This window comes from Hemibagrus wyckioides, linkage group LG16 (genome assembly GCF_019097595.1).
Source record: "Hemibagrus wyckioides isolate EC202008001 linkage group LG16, SWU_Hwy_1.0, whole genome shotgun sequence".
Classification (NCBI taxonomy): Eukaryota; Metazoa; Chordata; class Actinopteri; order Siluriformes; family Bagridae; genus Hemibagrus; species Hemibagrus wyckioides.
In genome coordinates, this window is record NC_080725.1 from 1,321,136 (window position 1) to 1,340,137 (window position 19,002).

General features: G+C 40.4%; 1 protein-coding gene across 3 annotated transcripts in view; it reads right to left on the bottom strand.

The window, feature by feature from the left end:
* Positions 1-2,527: 2,527 nt before the first annotated feature.
* Positions 2,528-19,002, bottom strand: part of LOC131366782 (roundabout homolog 1-like) — a 192,397-nt gene continuing 175,922 nt past the window's right edge. For all 3 annotated transcript variants that reach the window (XM_058411538.1, XM_058411537.1, XM_058411539.1), the window contains 12 exons: positions 17,512-17,538; positions 16,821-16,863; positions 15,449-15,603; positions 11,642-11,992; positions 11,422-11,538; positions 10,642-10,786; positions 10,322-10,540; positions 7,250-7,713; positions 6,122-6,310; positions 5,802-6,044; positions 5,495-5,700; positions 2,528-4,078 (listed from right to left, as the gene is read on the bottom strand). In XM_058411538.1, coding sequence (XP_058267521.1) covers positions 4,064-4,078; positions 5,495-5,700; positions 5,802-6,044; positions 6,122-6,310; positions 7,250-7,713; positions 10,322-10,540; positions 10,642-10,786; positions 11,422-11,538; positions 11,642-11,992; positions 15,449-15,603; positions 16,821-16,863; positions 17,512-17,538 — 2,174 coding nt within the window. In that variant the 3' untranslated portion in view covers positions 2,528-4,063. The remainder of the gene's footprint in view (positions 4,079-5,494; positions 5,701-5,801; positions 6,045-6,121; positions 6,311-7,249; positions 7,714-10,321; positions 10,541-10,641; positions 10,787-11,421; positions 11,539-11,641; positions 11,993-15,448; positions 15,604-16,820; positions 16,864-17,511; positions 17,539-19,002) is intronic.

The following is a 19,002-nucleotide window of genomic DNA, read 5'->3' on the forward strand; positions in this document are numbered from 1 at the left end:
TTTAACATGTAGTTTCTGATCACTGCATGTGAAGGAAAAGAACGGAGGTTTCTTTCAGCTTGTATTTGAAGACTGCTACTAAAATCCTTCCTAAACATGGTCATTAAGAGGCAGTGGTTTAGTCTGGTCAATTTGGTTGTTTAACTGGTTGGTTGACTGTTATGAAGTATGATAAATAGGATAGCAAGACTAAATGTTCTCGTTGAAATAAAGCTTGTTTGTTGCCAGCCATGTTTTTAAGAAATGTATTAAAGTTGATTATTATTGAGGCTGGGGCTGATTTCTTTTTAGCGTAATCTGTAGATTCACACAGTACGGTGGCCGAGAAGTGCAAAACAAAATAAAAAATCAGAAAACACAATAACAAATCCAAAAACACAAGGACGAATCAGACAAAGTGGAAGAGGTGGGTATGGTTTGTGAATAGAATTTTTGCCTCTGATTGGACGAGACATCGGTCACTCAGGATTACTTAACCCTTTTTTTTTGATAGTGCAACTTTAAATCTTGTTAAAGAAAATAACAGATATATATTTATATTTATAAGAAAATGGACTTCATTCAGCGCTACTCTGAGGAAGGACGTTATCATATGGCGTGATTTTGGATATACTGATAGTGTATCATGGAATAAAGATTAGTTTGCGATCTCAAAAAACACACCTGAAGAACACAGGAATGTTTGGAAGATCAAACTCCAGATTAAAGGATGTAAGGAGCGCTATAAGAGCAGAGCTGTGTTCATACACACACCAATCCACTTTCTACTGCTGCAGCTACTGCTGGACTTCCTGTAGATCCTGAGTGACCCATGTCTTGTCCAATCAGAGGGAAGAATTCCATTCGCACACTATACCTACCTTTGTCTGAATCGTCCTTGTGTTTTGGGATTTGTTATTTTGTTTTCTGATTTGTTATTGTGATTTGCACTTCTCAGCCACTGTAACACAGCCTTATAGTTAACAGTTGAGTATTGAGTGATGACAGTGAAATACACTCTAGATTATTAAACCCTGTGTATCGGCTGTGACTGAGAAGGGACGTGTGAGTTACAGCAGCAGGTATAACAGCATGGATTCATTTCTAAATAAATAGACTAAGCAAACACCATCCAATCAAAGTATAAATCACACAGTGGGGGGTTGATTGAAAGAGCTGGTTATTGATAAGGGAAGAGGAAGTGTCATGGTATTACTTAAATACAAATTTGGCAAAAAAAAAAAAAAGTGATCAGAAATGATGTAATTCAATGAATTTCTTCCTATGTGTATGAATACTAGATTTATTCCTGTGTAGTAGTAGCATTAGTAGTAGTAGATGTAGGAGTAGATGTAGTAGATGTAGGAGTAGATGTAGTAGTAGATGTAGTAGATGTAGTAGATGTAGTAGTAGATGTAGTAGATGTAGGAGTAGATGTAGTAGATGTAGGAGTAGATGTAGTAGTAGATGTAGTATATGTAGTAGTAGATGTAGTAGATGTAGTAGTAGATGTAGTAGAAGATGTAGTAGATGTAGTAGTAGATGTAGTAGTAGATGTAGTAGATGTAGTAGTAGATGTAGTAGTAGATGTAGTAGATGTAGTAGTAGATGTAGTAGATGTAGGAGTAGATGTAGTAGATGTAGGAGTAGATGTAGTAGTAGATGTAGTATATGTAGTAGTAGATGTAGTAGATGTAGTAGTAGATGTAGTAGAAGATGTAGTAGATGTAGTAGTAGATGTAGTAGTAGATGTAGTAGATGTAGTAGTAGATGTAGTAGATGTAGGAGTAGATGTAGTAGTAGATGTAGTAGATGTAGTAGTAGATGTAGTAGTAGATGTAGTAGATGTAGTAGTAGATGTAGTAGTACTGTAGATATCTATCTAGTAGCAGCAGCAGCAGTAGTAGTAGTTATAGTAGTCATAGATATATTTAATCTGTTAAACTCAGGAGTAGAAACAATGTCATCTGAATATAATGAACTCAAACGGAACGAGTTAAAAGTCCATTGGTCTACTAAACTTTAAACAAAACCTATTAGCATATTATTTAGAGCCAGCTGATAGGATGATTGTCACCTGACATGCTCTGGATGATCTATATCTGGTTTGTGGAATGTTTTAGGAATGTCTACACTGGACCATCCAGATCATTTTGCTGCATTATTGCGATTATTTGTTAATAATTTGTTTGATATTTGTTTAAAGGTCATTTAAGCTAATAATCAAGGTTAAATGGATGCACAGCAAAAACCTCCACGATGCAAAGTTCCCGCATGATTGATTGAAGCTGTTATTGCACAGTTGCAGCGTGTGCAACAAAGGTCCTTCCTGCAGTGTTTTTGCCCCAGCAGGAGGTAACCCAGTGTTCGGGCTGCACTGCACTCTCAGGAGACTAAGGTCAGAAAGGGAACGAGTGGAGTTCGGTCACTTCTTTAATAGAGAAATGACACATGTGGCATGGAGGACTCGCTTTTGCCTTTCTAAAGTCTTTCACTATGACACATGGGCAATAAAAACACACACACACACACACACACACACACAACATGGCATTTGAAAAATGTTTTAATAATAAATAAGGTGGGAAATGACGGTTTATTTTATTCTAAATATGAGATTATCAGTCATGAAAAGTTATGGCTGACAATTTAAAGCAGTTGTACTTTTTTTTTCTTAACATAGTAAACACCAAACAATGATGGACAGCACAATTATTATTTTTTTTTCCAGAGAACATATTCTCACACACATTGTTCATCAATTGAAAAAAAAAAAGGTACTGCAATAGCATGGATTCAAACCAAACTGAAGCAGCTGTGTGCTAGGTGACCCCAGCGGTGCTGTGCACTACCACAGGAATCCCTAGATCAGGTTTTCCACCCTCCCCATCCCATAAAAGTCCACATCACTTCTATACAGTATAGACAGTTGAGCTTGCAGAGGGACGGATGAAGCCCCGTGAGGCTTGCTGTTTGGTTGTGGCAGACATTCTTCTTATTATTACAGTGCACACCTTCTTCTGGGATCATCACTTCTCGACACAAAACGGAAAGGACACTCCTAATCCAAACCTTCTAGATGGAAATTAAAAGATATTGCCCATTGCACATTTTCTTGTTTCACCCTCATTTAAGTGCATTTGTCTCATCAAATGACGAGATAACGGATTGCCGCTCCGTGCTCTATCTCTATTCAGGTATATCATGATTACACGGCTCGCGCGAGACCCGAAGTGGAGAGAGTCATCCCGATTTCCGTCCTGTTCGTTTGCGCAAATAAAACGAAGCAAATAAGCCCATCTTCTCATCCGATCTCAAACACAACGCTCAACGAGACGTCACTTACGCCGCTCCTCACACGATGTGGAGCACTTCATAGCTAAGAATGGTTTAAAAATAAATGTTTAGTGATTGTGCTTTTGAAACCAAAGACAAAAAAAGAAATAGAACATACATTAACAATAACAACATCAAATAACAAAATGACAACAGTGCATTGTAAAAAAAAACAAAAAAAACAACAAAAATCGAATGGCAGCACTTCTTTCGATGATTTGGTAAATTTACAATCGCAACCCTCATGCCCGAGTTTTTATGATCAGAAAAAAATACGTTTGTAGAGCAGTGAGAGGGAAGACCATATTGAAGTACTGTATCACAGTATGAGTGAAGAGACCTCTCTTTGTACTGACGATGGTCCACTGCTCCCACTCGCAGCTTCTATTACACTCACACCAGCAGATTATAGAGATGATGCACCCGTGTGGGAACAGCACACCTTTCCACAAACTTACACCAGTCGATGGGGCTTTAAAGCGGAAAGAATCACCTACTTAAAAAGAAACTCGAGAGCATCCAGTTCCCCCTCTTGCTCACACTGAAAGGATTAAATATTGAAGCAGATTGAAAAAAAAAAGAAAAAAAAAAAGAAAACATTAACCATTGGTCTTTTTTTTTGCCTATAAGGACAAACCAGATCATTTACATAACTGCGAATGACTGTAGATGGTCTAAATCATGTATGGTGCACAGTTCGAAGATGATTCTCCCCTCAGAGAGCCTTTTTCTCATCCTGACTGGATCCTCAACTCTCCAGCAGCTGTGGAAAAAAAAAGCAGGACAAGATCAAAACCTCCATTCTGGTTGTGAAACTCAAACAAACAGGAAATAAGTGGGGCTGGACTTCGCCCCAATCCCACAGTATAATGAACCATGGTAATTCACACTAATTTGAGTTTGATGTAAATCCTTTTCTAATTATCTCATTTATGGTGGAAATGTTGCCATGCCAAGTAGAACATTTCAGACGGTGATCTGGGAATTTCATTTGTTGATTAGAGACGGTGTTAAGACTGATTAATGCTGTACTACGACATGTTTGGGAAATCAAGTTCAGGGTTTATTAAACCCAGAAATACAGTCCGCCTACAATGGTGCCCTTGAGCTTTTTCTAAAATCAATATCCAACAGTCGAGGTTGGGGAACTATGTGTACTTTTTTTTATTTTCCTATTCTTCAAGTAATAGCACTTAGAATGATAGTTAAAGCAGAATAATAATAATAATAATAATAATAATAACAATAATGATGATAAAAAATCACGATCTGATTAAAACAAATTGATTAGAGCTTCATTCTTTTTTCCAGAAAAATCCAGACAGAAAAAGGCGACATTTTGGCGTCCATAGATTGAACACCTGCCAATTCCCACGCACATGACAGCTCTCTCTGATCATAAGTCAGTTAACAGTCTGAGAGAGTGAAGGTTATCACATCCTCCGAGACACATTCAGTTGCATGTTTTCAAAGTGATGCTCATGACGCATCCCAGGGCAGCATAACATAATTAGGGGATATTTACCTCCTTTCACGTTGTGCACAGATGATTGGCTAGTGCTGCTGTGATTGACAGGTGAGATAGTATGCTGTCCTTTCAAAATAGAGGGCCAATTTTGTTCTCTTGACACCGGAAAAATTGTAAACCGATTCCTACATTTTTACTAAATAAATAAATAAATAAATGATGTTCTTTCGGCTGCTCCCTGTTCAGGGTCGCCACAGCAGATCATTTGGTCCACGTTTCGATTTGGTACAGGTTTTATGGCGGATGCCCTTCCTGACACAACCCTCCCATTTAATCTGGGCTTCAGTGCTTGGGTTAGCGTCCTGCCCTGGAATCCAACCCGGGCTGTGGCAACGAGAAGGCAGGATCCTGGCGCTGATCCACTAGGAGGCTAACTAAACAAATAAATATTAAAGACTAAATAAGCCTTTACTACAAAGACTTATTAAGTAAACCTTGCCTTCAGGGCAAATACATCATTTCTAATTTTTTTTCTATACTGTTAAAAGCACAGCTTTATAATTCTAGTTGTATGATTCCAATATAAAATAAGACTAAGCTGTAACCATTTCAGATATCCTTTTTATGTTATAGTATCATACAGTTTTGCTGTCACACCGTCATTTTTTACAATTAACATATGTAAGAGTGAGGCCGTCTTCAGTTCCTTACCTCTAACTCTTCTTCCTGGTGGGAAAAGGTCCCCAGACTTGGGAGTCCTGTATCATTGGGGTTTTTCCGACCTCCTGATCCTAGCTCCCCTCGCCGGCGGCCCCCAGAGCCCCGGGAGGAAATTGAACTGGAGGAGCTGGGAGTCTCCCTCTGACCCTGTGCTGTGGGGAACGAAGGCCGGTTGTAAGGTGGAATGTCCTCTGCAACTGCACAAATGGTGAGAACAGTGAGAACATGAGACACTCGAAAGCACTGAAACCCACTGAAGTTTCACAGTGTAATGCAAATTGTAACATGTGGCATTTACCTGCGTGTTGGCGTGATTTGCCAGCACCTTTTCCTCCGTGTGTGTTCCGGTGTTTATCATGCTCCCCTCGTCGCTCAGCTGAGGCCTCTCTTGTCCGGAAGCCTCCTGCACTTCCTCGCCTGTCTCTGGACTCTCCACAGCCCATCCGGGGCAGCGTTGCACCCCTCTCCTCATATCCACACCTGGAACCATGATTGGTGGTCTTCATTCCAACTGAGGAGGGGCTCAGGGGCATTGATGGGTCTGAAATAAGAAAAAGTGACGTCATGTCTTTTTCATACTGACTTTATCAGACTTTGTGAAATATTTGAGCATCATACCGTCTGTATATTCATCTGGTTGTTGTTGTTGTTGTTGTTGTTGATGATGTTGATGCTGCTGTTGGCTCTGGTGACCAGCTGCATGCTGCTTGTGCCTTTTGTGTGGTTTCCTCTGCATCACTGCAGTGCTCATGTTGCTGTCTGTGGACACAGGGCTACTGGGACGGTGGCCAATGTGGTATCGTTGACCTTCAAGGAAGAAAAAAACATGTCAGTCTATTCTTGCAGGCTTTAAAAGAGAAAGCCAATCCAGGCCAATTTTAACTTCAGTGACATTGTTTACATCTGGTCTGGTCTCTCGAGTGTCCAGATTCTGCACCACAGATGCATTTGAAACATATTTAAACCTGGTTGCTTGAATCTCTTCAAGATCTGAGTCAGTGTTAAATACATCAGTCACCACATGCCACATTTGACCACCAAAACCCCTCCCAATACATTTCACCACAATACAATACCACAAAACCAAACGTGGACTTCTGAAATGGAACTGCCTTTTTCTTCTTCATATGTTGTTGTATGTTTATGTAGCACCAGGTCCTGGAGAAACGTTGTTTCATTTCACTCTGTACTGCGTCAGCTATATGTGGTTGAAATGACAATAAAGCTTCTTGAATCTTGAATCTAACAGCTCATAAACATTTGCATATATAATTTATTGGGGTATGATGCATTCGAAAAATGACCATCCGGTCCAGCACAGTGCACTAAATGTACCAATGGCATGTGGTCATAGCTGTACACAGACATTGTCATTAAAATACTGACTAGCAAAACTGTTTAGGGAAAGTACAAAAGCATGGAAATAAAGACAATTTTTATGTAGCAGTCGAGTGACAAATGCTATGAGCTGCTTTTTAATGTATATCACACATGAATATCAATCTGACCAATCAGAAAGCAGCTAACAGGATGTAATATATATATATACCGAGCTAGTACTGTTTTTAATTTGCACCATATATAGCAATGTAACTGTGCCCTATACATACTTAAGCAATGGCAATAATTAGAGTACTCTTGTCTCCCCTTTTGCTACCCAATTTATAAAAACCTACAACTGAAGATGCAAGAAATAGTCATATGTCAAGTGCTACTTCAAATCAGGCTCTCATTCCTGTGACTCACCGCCTCTTCCAATGTCTTCAGGCCCCGCCCCCGGATAATGGGCCACTCGCAGGCCAGCATACTCAGCTGCCGTGGCGACAGCCTGAGCAAAATCAGCATCAGTGAAAAATGAGCCATCGGAGGAGCTGATGGCACTGGAGCGGCCAGACGAGCCGTTGTCTTCCTCAGATGCCGAGCCCCAGCCGTTGATCATTGACCCAGTGACCGAGCTCTCCAGGTCACCCGTGCTGGAGGCCGGAGTCTGCTCCAGGCCCCTTTGGAGATGCAATCGGCGTGGGAGATGCATCTGGTGCTGCTGGATCTGCTGCGAAGCCTGGAAGTGGGATCCTGGGTGTTGCTGGTACTGCCTCTGGCCCGACTCACCATCTGTGTGATCACACTCTTCATCATCGCCATCGGTATAGGCGTAGGTGTGCGAGGGTGAAAGAGCCTGGGGTGGAGGAGGGGGGCTCGTCGTGTGGCGCCTGAGAAGAAGAACAAGTTTCATCAGGTTTAATATGATGCATTAGATGTCTTCAGCCACTCCTACTACTCATTAAGGCAGGGAGTAGTGACTGGGAGGATGACAGATAATTGGGATGCTTCGTGGCTTGTGTTATGGCAGTAGAGGTGTGTATCAGGGCTGACATCCTGCAGGACCAAACAAAAACCGCACCTTGGGCAGTTTTTACCTTAATATGGGCGGGAAATGGGCGGTCAGATACGAAGCAGGCAAAGAAAAGCCACAATCGTTAATATAAGAGCGTACTGGACGTGATGAGTATCGTAAATGATTTATTCTGGTGAGGGTTGCTGTAATTTCATTTACTAATTTGTTTAGATTTAGGAAATAGAAGCAAGTTCATTAAAAAATATTATACACAGGTACAAAGTGAAGTAATTGCTTGAGGAACGGGTGGGAGTGGGATTAAAAAAAAATAAAAACACACGCCTCCACATGACACCACTCTAGAATACCTTCTTTCCAACAAAACCGTTCATCAAATTTATGCACGGCTACAGCTGCTCAATTATAAATAACGCTGTGAAGTGTTTTTGTAATTCTGGAGTGATGAATCATGCTTCACTGTCTGGCAGTCTGGAGGATGAGTCTGGATCTGGTAGAAATCTGGACAATGCAACTTGCCTCAAAATATAACACCAATTGTAAAGTGTGATGGATGAGAAATAATGGTCTGTTTTTTGTTTTTTTCATGGTTCCTGCTCAGCCCCCTGCGTCTGTGATGTCAACACATAATGCTACAGCATACAAACACATTGTGGCCAATTTTACACTTCCTATTTTGGGCCAGCAATTTGGAGAAGCACAAAGCAGTGTCCTTGTAGAAACAGACCGCTGAGTGCCGTGTGGAACCATCTGATTGGCCCTCGCAGAGCTGTGACCATATCCATTAAATTAACTTTTGGGAGGAATTAGATTACAGTTTGCAAGTCAGATCTAATCACAAGTGCATGGTGTCTGTTTGCTTCCGTGTTTCTTCTTTTGGGGAGAAATTATATTTTGTTCGAAGTATTCCAGCATTTTTCAGTCTTGACCCACTGAATCTGAAGCATCAAGTAAATAATGGGGGAAAAATCACTCTGTTCTGAAAAAACTAAACCTGTTTTGTGTATACTTCCATCCATCCATCCTTCCATCCATTTTCTGTACTGCTCATCCTACACAGGCTCGCATGGAACCTGAAGCCTACCCCAGTGGACTTGGGGCACAAGGTGGGATTACCCATCAAGGGCACAATCACACACACACATACCGGAATATTTAGAGATGCCAGTACGCCTACAGTGCATATCTTTGGAGGAAACTGGGGTACACAGACACACACACAGGGCAGAAAGTGGAATCGAGGCCTTAACCCTGGAGGTGTGGGGCAAACATGCAAACCACAAAGCCACCTTTCTCCATTCTTATGATAAAAACACTGATGAATGAATAATTCAGTGAAATGCATTAGAATTTTTACCAATGTAGTCAAACACGAAAGTGTCTTGTGTGGAACCAAAATTTCTTATTGCTCCAGTGTTCTCTCATGCCTGTCTCATCCTAAGAATTTGCATATTTTTAATATATATTTATACACCAACTTTAAAAACTGCTCCTAGGCTTCCATTATAAGTGAGTAGAGGAAAGGATCTCAAAATTACCATCACCCACTTCTTGTGTTGTTTTGTATTTAGTGTAGTGTTCCCACTGAACTGACTCACTGACCACTTGCACACCTTCTATCCCTTTTAACCAGCACACTGGAAATCAGACATTGATCTTATCAGACATTTTCAATCCATATAAACAAATCAATTATTTTATTGATGCAAGTCTGATATAAAATGAGTCAGGACTCTGTCGGCTTTCAGTGTGGGATGTAGCTCTGTTGGATAACCTCACGCAGAATTTCAGTGGTTGAAGATAACATATTTTAGATGCTTATGAACAAGCACTTGGGGCGTCTCAGAGAGGGTTTGATATCAGATTTGAAGAAACATTTTTTTTTGTTTGTTTTTTTAACTTTTCTATAAATATATTACCCCTTGTTGGCTAAGAAAAAGGTGAAAGGGCCTGGGGTGGAGGAGGGGGGTTCGTCGTGTAGCGCCTGAGAAGAAGAACAAGTTTCATCAGCTCTCTATGGTTTAATATGATGCACTAGATATCTTCAGCCACTCCTACTACTCATTAAGGCAGGGAGTAACAACAGGAAGTATGACAGATAATTGGGATGCTTCGTGGCTTGTGTTATGGCAGTAGAGGTGTGTATCAGGGCTGACATCCTGTGGGACCAAACAAAAATTGCACCTCGGGTGGTTTTTACCTTCATATGGGCGGGAAATGGCAAAACATGACAATGCTGAACATGGACCACACCAAAACAGGTCGTAATTCATTCCTCTGTGCTTCGACACTTTCCTAATTTGTAATACGTGCAGTTTACTGTTTCACTGTTTTTAACACTTCATCCTACTGTATACTTGTATATGGTGTAAATAACACTAAAAGCTGAAAAGGTGAATAGATACTGGGCTGAAAACATGCTGGAGTGTGCAGAGACTGCAGATGACCGGGTGTTAGTGCAGTACCTGCGATCTTCCTGGTTGTTGTGTAGATCTCCCTGAGGAGAGGGAGTGAGCGTGACTGTGGACTGGTGACTGTAGGACATTCCCACAGGGGAGGATGCTGCCCCTCTGATAGGTGGAGTGGGACACCTGACCAGATTCTCATGCTCTTCCTCTTCTTCTTCTGTCTCCCCTTGGTGCAGGTACATGCGACTCGGAAGCTTCTGGGGGTCTGGATCAAAGCTGCACAAATACCAACACCAACACATGATCTCTCGAATGAAGAATATAGAAACTGCCTAATTGTGTTGTGTGTATGTGTGTGTGTGAGTGTGTGTGTGTACCTCTTATCCATGGGATGTAGGTAGTCCTCAGAGCTGCGGCTGGTAGGGGGGTTGACCGGAGGTGGGGGCAGTGGCTCAGCCCAGTTCACTGCGCTCTGTTTGGACAGTTTAGGGGTGCGAGTTCCTTTCTTATGATTTTGACTCCCTGAGGAGAAAAACATGGATGACCTTCAAACACATTTCCAACTTTACACTTTTCCCTCTCTGTCCACGGTTAAATAGCTTTCCATTTTTAATGTATGAAGCATGACAGAGAGGAAATCCTCCGTAATTAAAGCTTAGCGTAAAAGACGTTGCCTTCTTATTAGTCTCACTTGATGCTGAAGGTCTTGAACTGTATTTATTTCTCGAGCAAAAATAACCGAGTTACTCTTATGCAAAAATCCTTTAATAGTATAAAATCCGGGAACATTTACCACATTTTCCACATCCAAGAGTTACTCATATTTATCTTGTTTACACTTTTTTCAGTTTAACCCTATACTGAATTATTTACTGTAGAACTGTAGAACCCTATTTGATTTATCTATATGAAGGGCATAAATCATTTTCCAAACAAACAAGAACGCTGTTCCCCGTTCAATTTTATTAACATTAGAAGCAACACCAAAATTAAAGCTTTTGCCTTTATTCCTAATAGTAAAAGTATTTCTACTTATCAAGTAATATTCATAAGAAGCCAAGCAAATTCCTACAATTCACAGCCGTTGTTTTATTTATTTATTTATTTGACTGACCGCCCACACGGTTGCTGTAATGGTGTGTGTGCTTGCATCATACCCGAGGTGCTGTTGCTGGCTCTGTCGGAGCTGTGGTAGGACCCTGCAGAGCTGTGCTCATTTGCCTGGTTATAGGGAATGGTGGCAGGCAGACTAACCTCACCGCCTCTGTAATGATCTGAGGATTCAGGATTTCAGATGACAAGAAATACACATGAGAAATAATAACATGATGACCAGACTACAGAACTGAAAGTGACTGTATTGTTTTAAACGCTCACCCTTGTTCAGCCTGTTTTGCTCCATAATGTTGAACTGTAACTGGGATGGTAGATCCGGGGGTTTCGGCTGCTGGGGCTTCCAGCGCTTGTCACAGAAATCACCAGGCCCTGCACCGCTGTTCTTGCTCATGATGTTGGACTGGATGAGCTGGGTGGTTGCGTAAGGAGTGGGTTCATACGGTGTAGGTGGGCTGCCTCCGGGTCCCATGTAGCACATGCTGGGGTTGTTGAAGGTTTTCATCTCATTGAGTTTGTTCGACAGGTCTACATCGCTGTACACAGCTGAGTCCGAGCCTATCAGCACTCCCTGCTTATTGTCCAGTTGGCTGTTGTAGTTAGCAATGCAATCAGCTGAGGAAAAGAAAAGAAAAGAAAGAAATCAATCACATTGTCGTTGCATGTCAGATTGTCTACACTTGCAAGTTTTCATTTACAATGTGTAAAGCAACAGGCTGTGCTTTCTGCTGCACAATAATCACCGATGAAGTGGTGATGCAATTCACACAATACAGAAAGATGATCATTATTTCCTATAACAGCATGCTGCAAAGTGTTGTAGCACATCAATTTGCCAAAAGTCTTTTTAGTATTAGTATTATTGCTAAAGCTAAAAAACATGGATATTTCTTTTTATATTTAAAGTTACATTTCAGGTTGTGGAAAGTCTACAAGACAAGTTCGTTCAGGTTCTCACTAACATTATAGCAGCTATAAACGTTTTTTCCTTCTCCAAGCTTCTCTTTCTTGGAGGTAATAAAAAACACAGCTTGTCATGTAACTGTGAAACTGCGTCTTCAAAGTCCTCTCCAAACCCCTGAAGACCTTCCTGTGTCTGAAAAATTCTGCGTTCAAAATCGCAAGATAATTGCCTCAGTACAGAAACCTTCCAATCAACAATTATACACCTTTAAACAAATCTCCTAATGTTGTTACTGTAAAGATGTATAATTATGTGTTATCGCATTAACAGCTTCTGACCAATCGGAATAAAGAACTGAATTCTTCTATGAGTGAGAGAGATAAATGGACTAACTAAAAGGCATTAGTTTGTGGAACATCTGTGGAAATGTGCTTGAAAATGGAGGGTTTTTTTCTGCTGCTTGCTTCATTGCTTGCTTTATTGTTTGGTTTATAGTCACATTTTCCATCATTCTTTATGAAATACTGAGAAAAGGGTTCTGGGAGAATCACAGCACTGTGCCTTATGTGGAAATCGTTACAGGTGGACCTTCAGTTGGTTGGTTCTGGGATTTGCTTTTTCCCTGTTCATGTGTAAACTGACTAAACATCCACATCTGCATGACAGATGTTCCCACACTGCCATTTTAAGCAGGACATCTCGAATTTCTTATTTTATTTGTAATCTTTTATCATGTATAATGGACTTATTTGTAATCTTAAAGTTCAGCGACTGTAGCGCGTCTCGTACTCTAGTCTGTCTCCAGTATATCTATATTTAGCATCACAACCTTCATCGTCCCGTGTAAGTCCCACTGTCGAGCAGAGAAGCATGCATCGATGAAACGCTATGGTGATACAATTACTTGATGTTATCTCCAGCAGCAGAGGAGGAAGATTGTCATAGTAAAACTTTTATGAATCCAAGTGAGCACAGATGGGCAGGATAAAGCAAGCCACAGTCAAGGACATGTTTTTTTTTCCCCCCACAAAGTACACAGCCATGGATCGATCTTGGTTTCCTACCTGAGCAGACCAATAGATCTGAGTAGCTAAAACAAACAACTGGAGCCCCCATAAAATGCAGCCTGCTTTATTGCAGGAAGCCAATTAGACTGATGTTGGCTTTGTGTCCTCCTCAGCGTCTTTCTACGGCAGACTAATTGCTTCAGAAGAGTTCTGAAAGGCACTAAAGAGGCTACTTTTCCAATAATCCAGATGTACATAATTATGTAAGGTACACTATATATTATTTGGTCTTCTTTATTTAATCATAGTGAATCTCGTTCTGGCTTCCTGATCAATGATGTTCTGTAGTCCTGCCTTAACCCAGACTTAACCTAGAGAATATTTGATTTCTGATATAAATACTCTGTCCTCTGATCAGAATAAATCTGGAGTAACATACAGAATCTGTAGCCATGAGTTCCCTACAACATCACCTCAATCTGACGGCTCCCAACAGACCTGATAAACTGGGCCATGGTCAGTAAGTAACGGGAAGGGAGTGTGATTCATTTCATGATAAATGTGCGACATTTGTGTTGAATAGTGCATTGGCTTAAAGCATCACCTCAACAGGTTTTCGAGTATGTTGGCTTGTGTGTAAGCGGTATGGCAGGGACGGCAGCAGCAGCAGGTGATGTACGAGTTCTGCTCATACAAATAGCCCTCATGCTGCTTAGTCTCACAGGAAATGAAATTGTTTTTGTCGTGTCCGTCCTGTCTCACACTTCTACGCCTTTCCATGTATAGACTGTCTGCTTTCCTTATTTGGTCAAAGCTTCCTGCTCTTATCAACCTTTAGTCTTTCTGGTCATTTTCACCTGTCTCTTCTTTCTCACCTCTTTATTAAAGATTGTGTGCTTGCTGCAGAACTAGAAGTAGGTCTGATCCAGCTTTTAACTCCTCCTATTCGCCTAACCCCTTGACCTAGCAAGCACAATGCTGCACAACACAAGACTATACACTTATTAAGTTGCCTGGACTTTTTTAACTCCGCCCCAGGTAGGTGGCGCCGGACCAGGTCCAACTTTTTCGACTTTCAGCTCTTTACTGAGTTATTTAATTTCATCTTATTGATGTATTTTATGTACTTTTTCTGCAATTCTAATCCATATGCTTCCTAATTCAGTCTCCACAGAGAAACCCCAGACTAGCACATATTTGGTCTGTCCCCAGCTCCCAACACATCTAATCCAAGCAATCAAAGACATGTTTTCATTCTCTCACAGCTCAAAACATATGTGTAGCAGGTAATCAGTGCTCTGATTAATTGGTTTAGAGACATTGGGAGTTGGCAAAGAGCAAAAAACATGGGAACCAGTTTGGAAAACATTTTCCTAAACTGTGTGGAAAAGCGTGCGTCCTTCAGGCAGAACGCTCTACGTAAACCTCATCTACGTCAGGGCGTCTCTCTTTCCCAATATATCCAGAGTTTAACCCAAATAGGAAGCTAAGAACCTTAAACTATCCAAAGAGCCCATGAGGAACCATCTTCTTAGAGTGTATTACAGTGTAGTAACCTATGATTCTCATAATTACTACTTTTTATTTAACCCCTTAGTTACAGCTACAAGAGAAAATGCTTTCACCAGGACAGCATTTAAAAACAGCACTGCAAAAAAATTACAACATTTACAAGAGCATCATAATGAACCAATGCACTTCTAAATAGCTAATAAACTAATCATAATGGTGATTTTTGTATTTAGTGTTTTTTTTTCCTGGTTATAACCCATGTTTTAGTACATTTGAATATATATGCTTTAGAGAATAGCTTTCTACACCTGGTGTCATAGTGGCAACCAGAGCCATCCCACAAGGTGTTATTAAAGAAAACAATCTGGTACATTTCCTCCCTAATTAATGAAGCCCTGCTCTTGATATGCAGCATTACCTTCCCTATTAATGTTGACATCTTGCCTCTTCCTTCCTTTTTTCCTCTTCCAACTTGTGAGTCTCAATTGTGTTCGTTTCATGTACAAACCTTAAGTCTCTTAGCCAAAAGGGTCTCCCTTTAACCAATCAAACACCAAATAGGTGGCTGCTATTTTTCACCCCGTAAGAGAGAGTCGTGAGAGCTGGAGCAGAAGTTTATTTCAATCCTGATGTACTAGATGCTCGTACCTGGACGGCTGTAGGTGGTCAGGTTGCTGTCGCTGGTTCCGTTGCCGCCGTTACAGCAGTTGATGCTGCAGTCTTTGTGGTTAGCACAGGCGTTAGGCCACGAGTCCGCTAGCCAGGGCTGGTTGGCTGCGTCACCGATGTTCAGTAAGCCAGGCCTGCAAAATACACAGAGAGATTTAGATGTAAAAAATTAAATGGTAATTTACTGTAATGGTAAAAGAAGAAAGGATCATTTGTACAAATATGCAGTTAAATCGGTAGTAACAGTTTTCAAATACGACAGAGAAATCCGTTTTTACTTTTATCCTGACTTTATGTGGTTGACTTTGTACTCTGAAACCTCATTTCTCCCATCAGGTGATTAGATTAGTCAGGAAATATTGAATATTGAGAATTTTGTGCATCATTTTCTCTAAAATGAACCTAAATATTAGAAACCTAAACATGCATATTTAAAAAGCAAGCAAAAACACAAAGCAGGCATGTAGACATCCTGATCATTTATGACATATAAATTGTATATTCTGTCATTTATATCGAGTAAAATGTCTGACGAGGGTCTGATCTTCACATCATCTATGTAGAAATAAACTAAAACTGACGATACATCATGCTAAATAGAGTATTTATAGGACGCGATTCATAATGCAGAGCCATGAAATCAATAAATAATTTCTCTCTTCGTGACTGTACGACTTCTTCGAGGTGACTTCATAACCACGGCTCCGGGCGAAAAAATAAACATCAAACCCAATGTCATTCCGAGGCATATTTTTTCCAGCCTCCCCATTGAACAGAGCACCTCTTTTAACTGGTAGAAGAGAAGAGTGTGTGTGTGTGTGTGTGTGTGTGTATGGTCTGAAGAAACACTCTCACTCACTGTAGCTTATACTCTTGGGTTCAATAGTAAAACCTGGGTGTTTTCTGTTCCACTAGGTTCAGTGCATTTTAGCTCAGATTAGCTTAGGGGGTGCTAATATATATTTTTTTGCTTTAAAGGATAATGTGATTTGTGTTTGTTCCATTGCACAGTCAAGCCTGGGATTTAATTACAGGTTTGCAGGCAGGCATGCAAATTCAGACGCTCATGCAGGAAGGTATTAGAGAAGCTAAAACGGCAAAAAATTACAAATCTGGGGCATGTTTGTGCTTATGCGGAGATATAAAATGTCATTACTTTAATAGCTAGCGCTATTATTTAGATCATATCCTGATTGTATGGGTGGAGGGAGACAGAGATCGTGTCTTGGCTCAACATCTCCCCCTGTTGGATTTTCTCTGTAATGTTTAATTTTTTGTCTTCTCCCAGGAAGAACGCACGCATTTGACTCGGATCTCACAGACGTAAACACACGTCATAACGGCTACTTACCGTCCGGCACTGCACACAGCTTCTCCTCCTCTCTGATATGCCACTAAATCAGGACAGAAAAGAGAACGTTCATGAGTCAGCCGGCATAAAACCACTTCTATTGGCAAGGACGTGTTACCTCACGCTCAATCCCTCTCTTCCTTTCACTAATCCAAACAAAATAAGCCATTTCGCATCTGTCTTATGACTCATGTCATCCATCTACAGGTACAAATATCCATAATCTCAACCTGGGAGCGAAAACAAACGTGCATCCGAGAAGGCAACAGATTCAGATCAGATCCCCAGGCTGATACACTTGATGATGGGAATTAAAGTTCAAACATGTCCTAATCGAGATGGGATTACTCACTGGAACCACACACTAACAGACCGTCCCCTGGGGGCAGTGAAGATAAGGATGAGACCAGGGGCAGAGCTGGGTTGTGGTTAAGGGCATGCTGTTGCACATGCAAGGATACGTCAAAGAGGTTTGGGGGGAAAACAAACAAAAAAAAAAACCCAAACTAGTTTTGACGCATTATTTTAATCACCACAAACATTTCTGGCATGTTCAATGACTAGATAGGACATGAGAGCTCGAAAACAACAGTTTAAATGAAAGCGCTGTAAATAGTTTCATCACATTTACTCTTTACTGCTGTTTCTGTTCACACGTGAAATAGCGGAAAATGTGAAGAAGTCTGCATACCTGTGGGAGTGAAGGTGAACGAGGGAACTGTAAAAAAAAACAGAAAGAGAGAGAGAGAGAGAGAGAGAGAGAGAAAGAGAGAGAGATATTTCCAATTTAAAGCAAGTGTTAACACATGTAACTGCATCAGATATCACATAAGCAGTAGAGGGGAATTAAAATAAATCCAGCTTGGTCTGAAACTCTGCCAAAACACAGGTCAAACTGGTCACACTGGTCACACTGGTCAAACTGGTCACACTGGTCAAACTGGTAGCTCATCTTTGCAATAAATACTTTTTCTTTTTTTTAATTTTCCAGCTTTCTTTCCTACATTCAGTGATAAATATTTCTGGTTTTCTAATAACCTCACCCTTGTGTTCTTTTCTTTCTATGCTGGAGAATTAATCACAGGATTTCCGGAAACATTTCCTTTCTACCAGCTGGCAAAGAGGGTCCACCAGTTTGACCAGTTTGACCTGTGTTTTGGCAACTGGTAGCTGAGCTGAACAAGATTTTTTAAAGTGAGGAATATTCTGTCTCGAATGAAGAAGAAAGACAATTTTATCACAACTAGCCAAGCTTATCTATCTATCTATCTATCTATCTATCTATCTATCTATCTATCTATCTATCTGTCTGTCTGTCTGTCTGTCTGTTTGTTTATTTATTTATAATAAAACATGGCTTTATTTATTAATTATTAATTATATATTACTTCATAATTATTATCAGGCTTCACAAACTTCTTGGCTAAATGACCCCAAATGGACATTTTGAATTTTTTGTTTGTTTCTTATAGTTCTATATCTACACTAATAAATCCATATTAAACTGGTATATTTGTATATGTTTTATGTTTGTATATTTATTCACTATGCTCATGTTCGTGAGGCAAATCAGTGTAACAACAAAAAAATTAAAAAAATCCTGTACATGACTAACATTTCAAAATACCACAAAAAAATCTGTCGTGAAAAATAAATAAATAAATAAATAAATAAATAAATAAATAAATAAATGAAGGCGAAGACTGAGATGCTCTATGACTCCATTTACAAAAGTGATCACACACATGGTCGGTCCAGTAAATAATAATTACCTCAACGTCCAGTTTATTTTTTTAATACTAACCACAGAACAAGACTGGACAAGGTGACAGGTCAATGAAACTGAACCGGTCTTTCACTTTAGTCATCTGTCACTTCAGCTGAACAAGTAGAAAGGTCTTTGAAAGGTTTTTAGGCATCTCGCATATCACAACAGGAAGAGGTCAGAGGTCAGTAAGAGGTCAGTATTATATCAGTATAAACGTCAGCACCTGTGTAAAAATCTGTGGTGTGATTGAAAACAAACAGCCTGAGAACTGAGGGACAATTACAGCTACATCCCTCTAAACCTACCCCTTCATCCCTCCCTCCATCCATCCCTTCATCCCTCCCTCCATCCCACCATCCATCCCTTCATCCCTCAATCCATCCATCCATCCATCCATCCATCCATCCACCCATC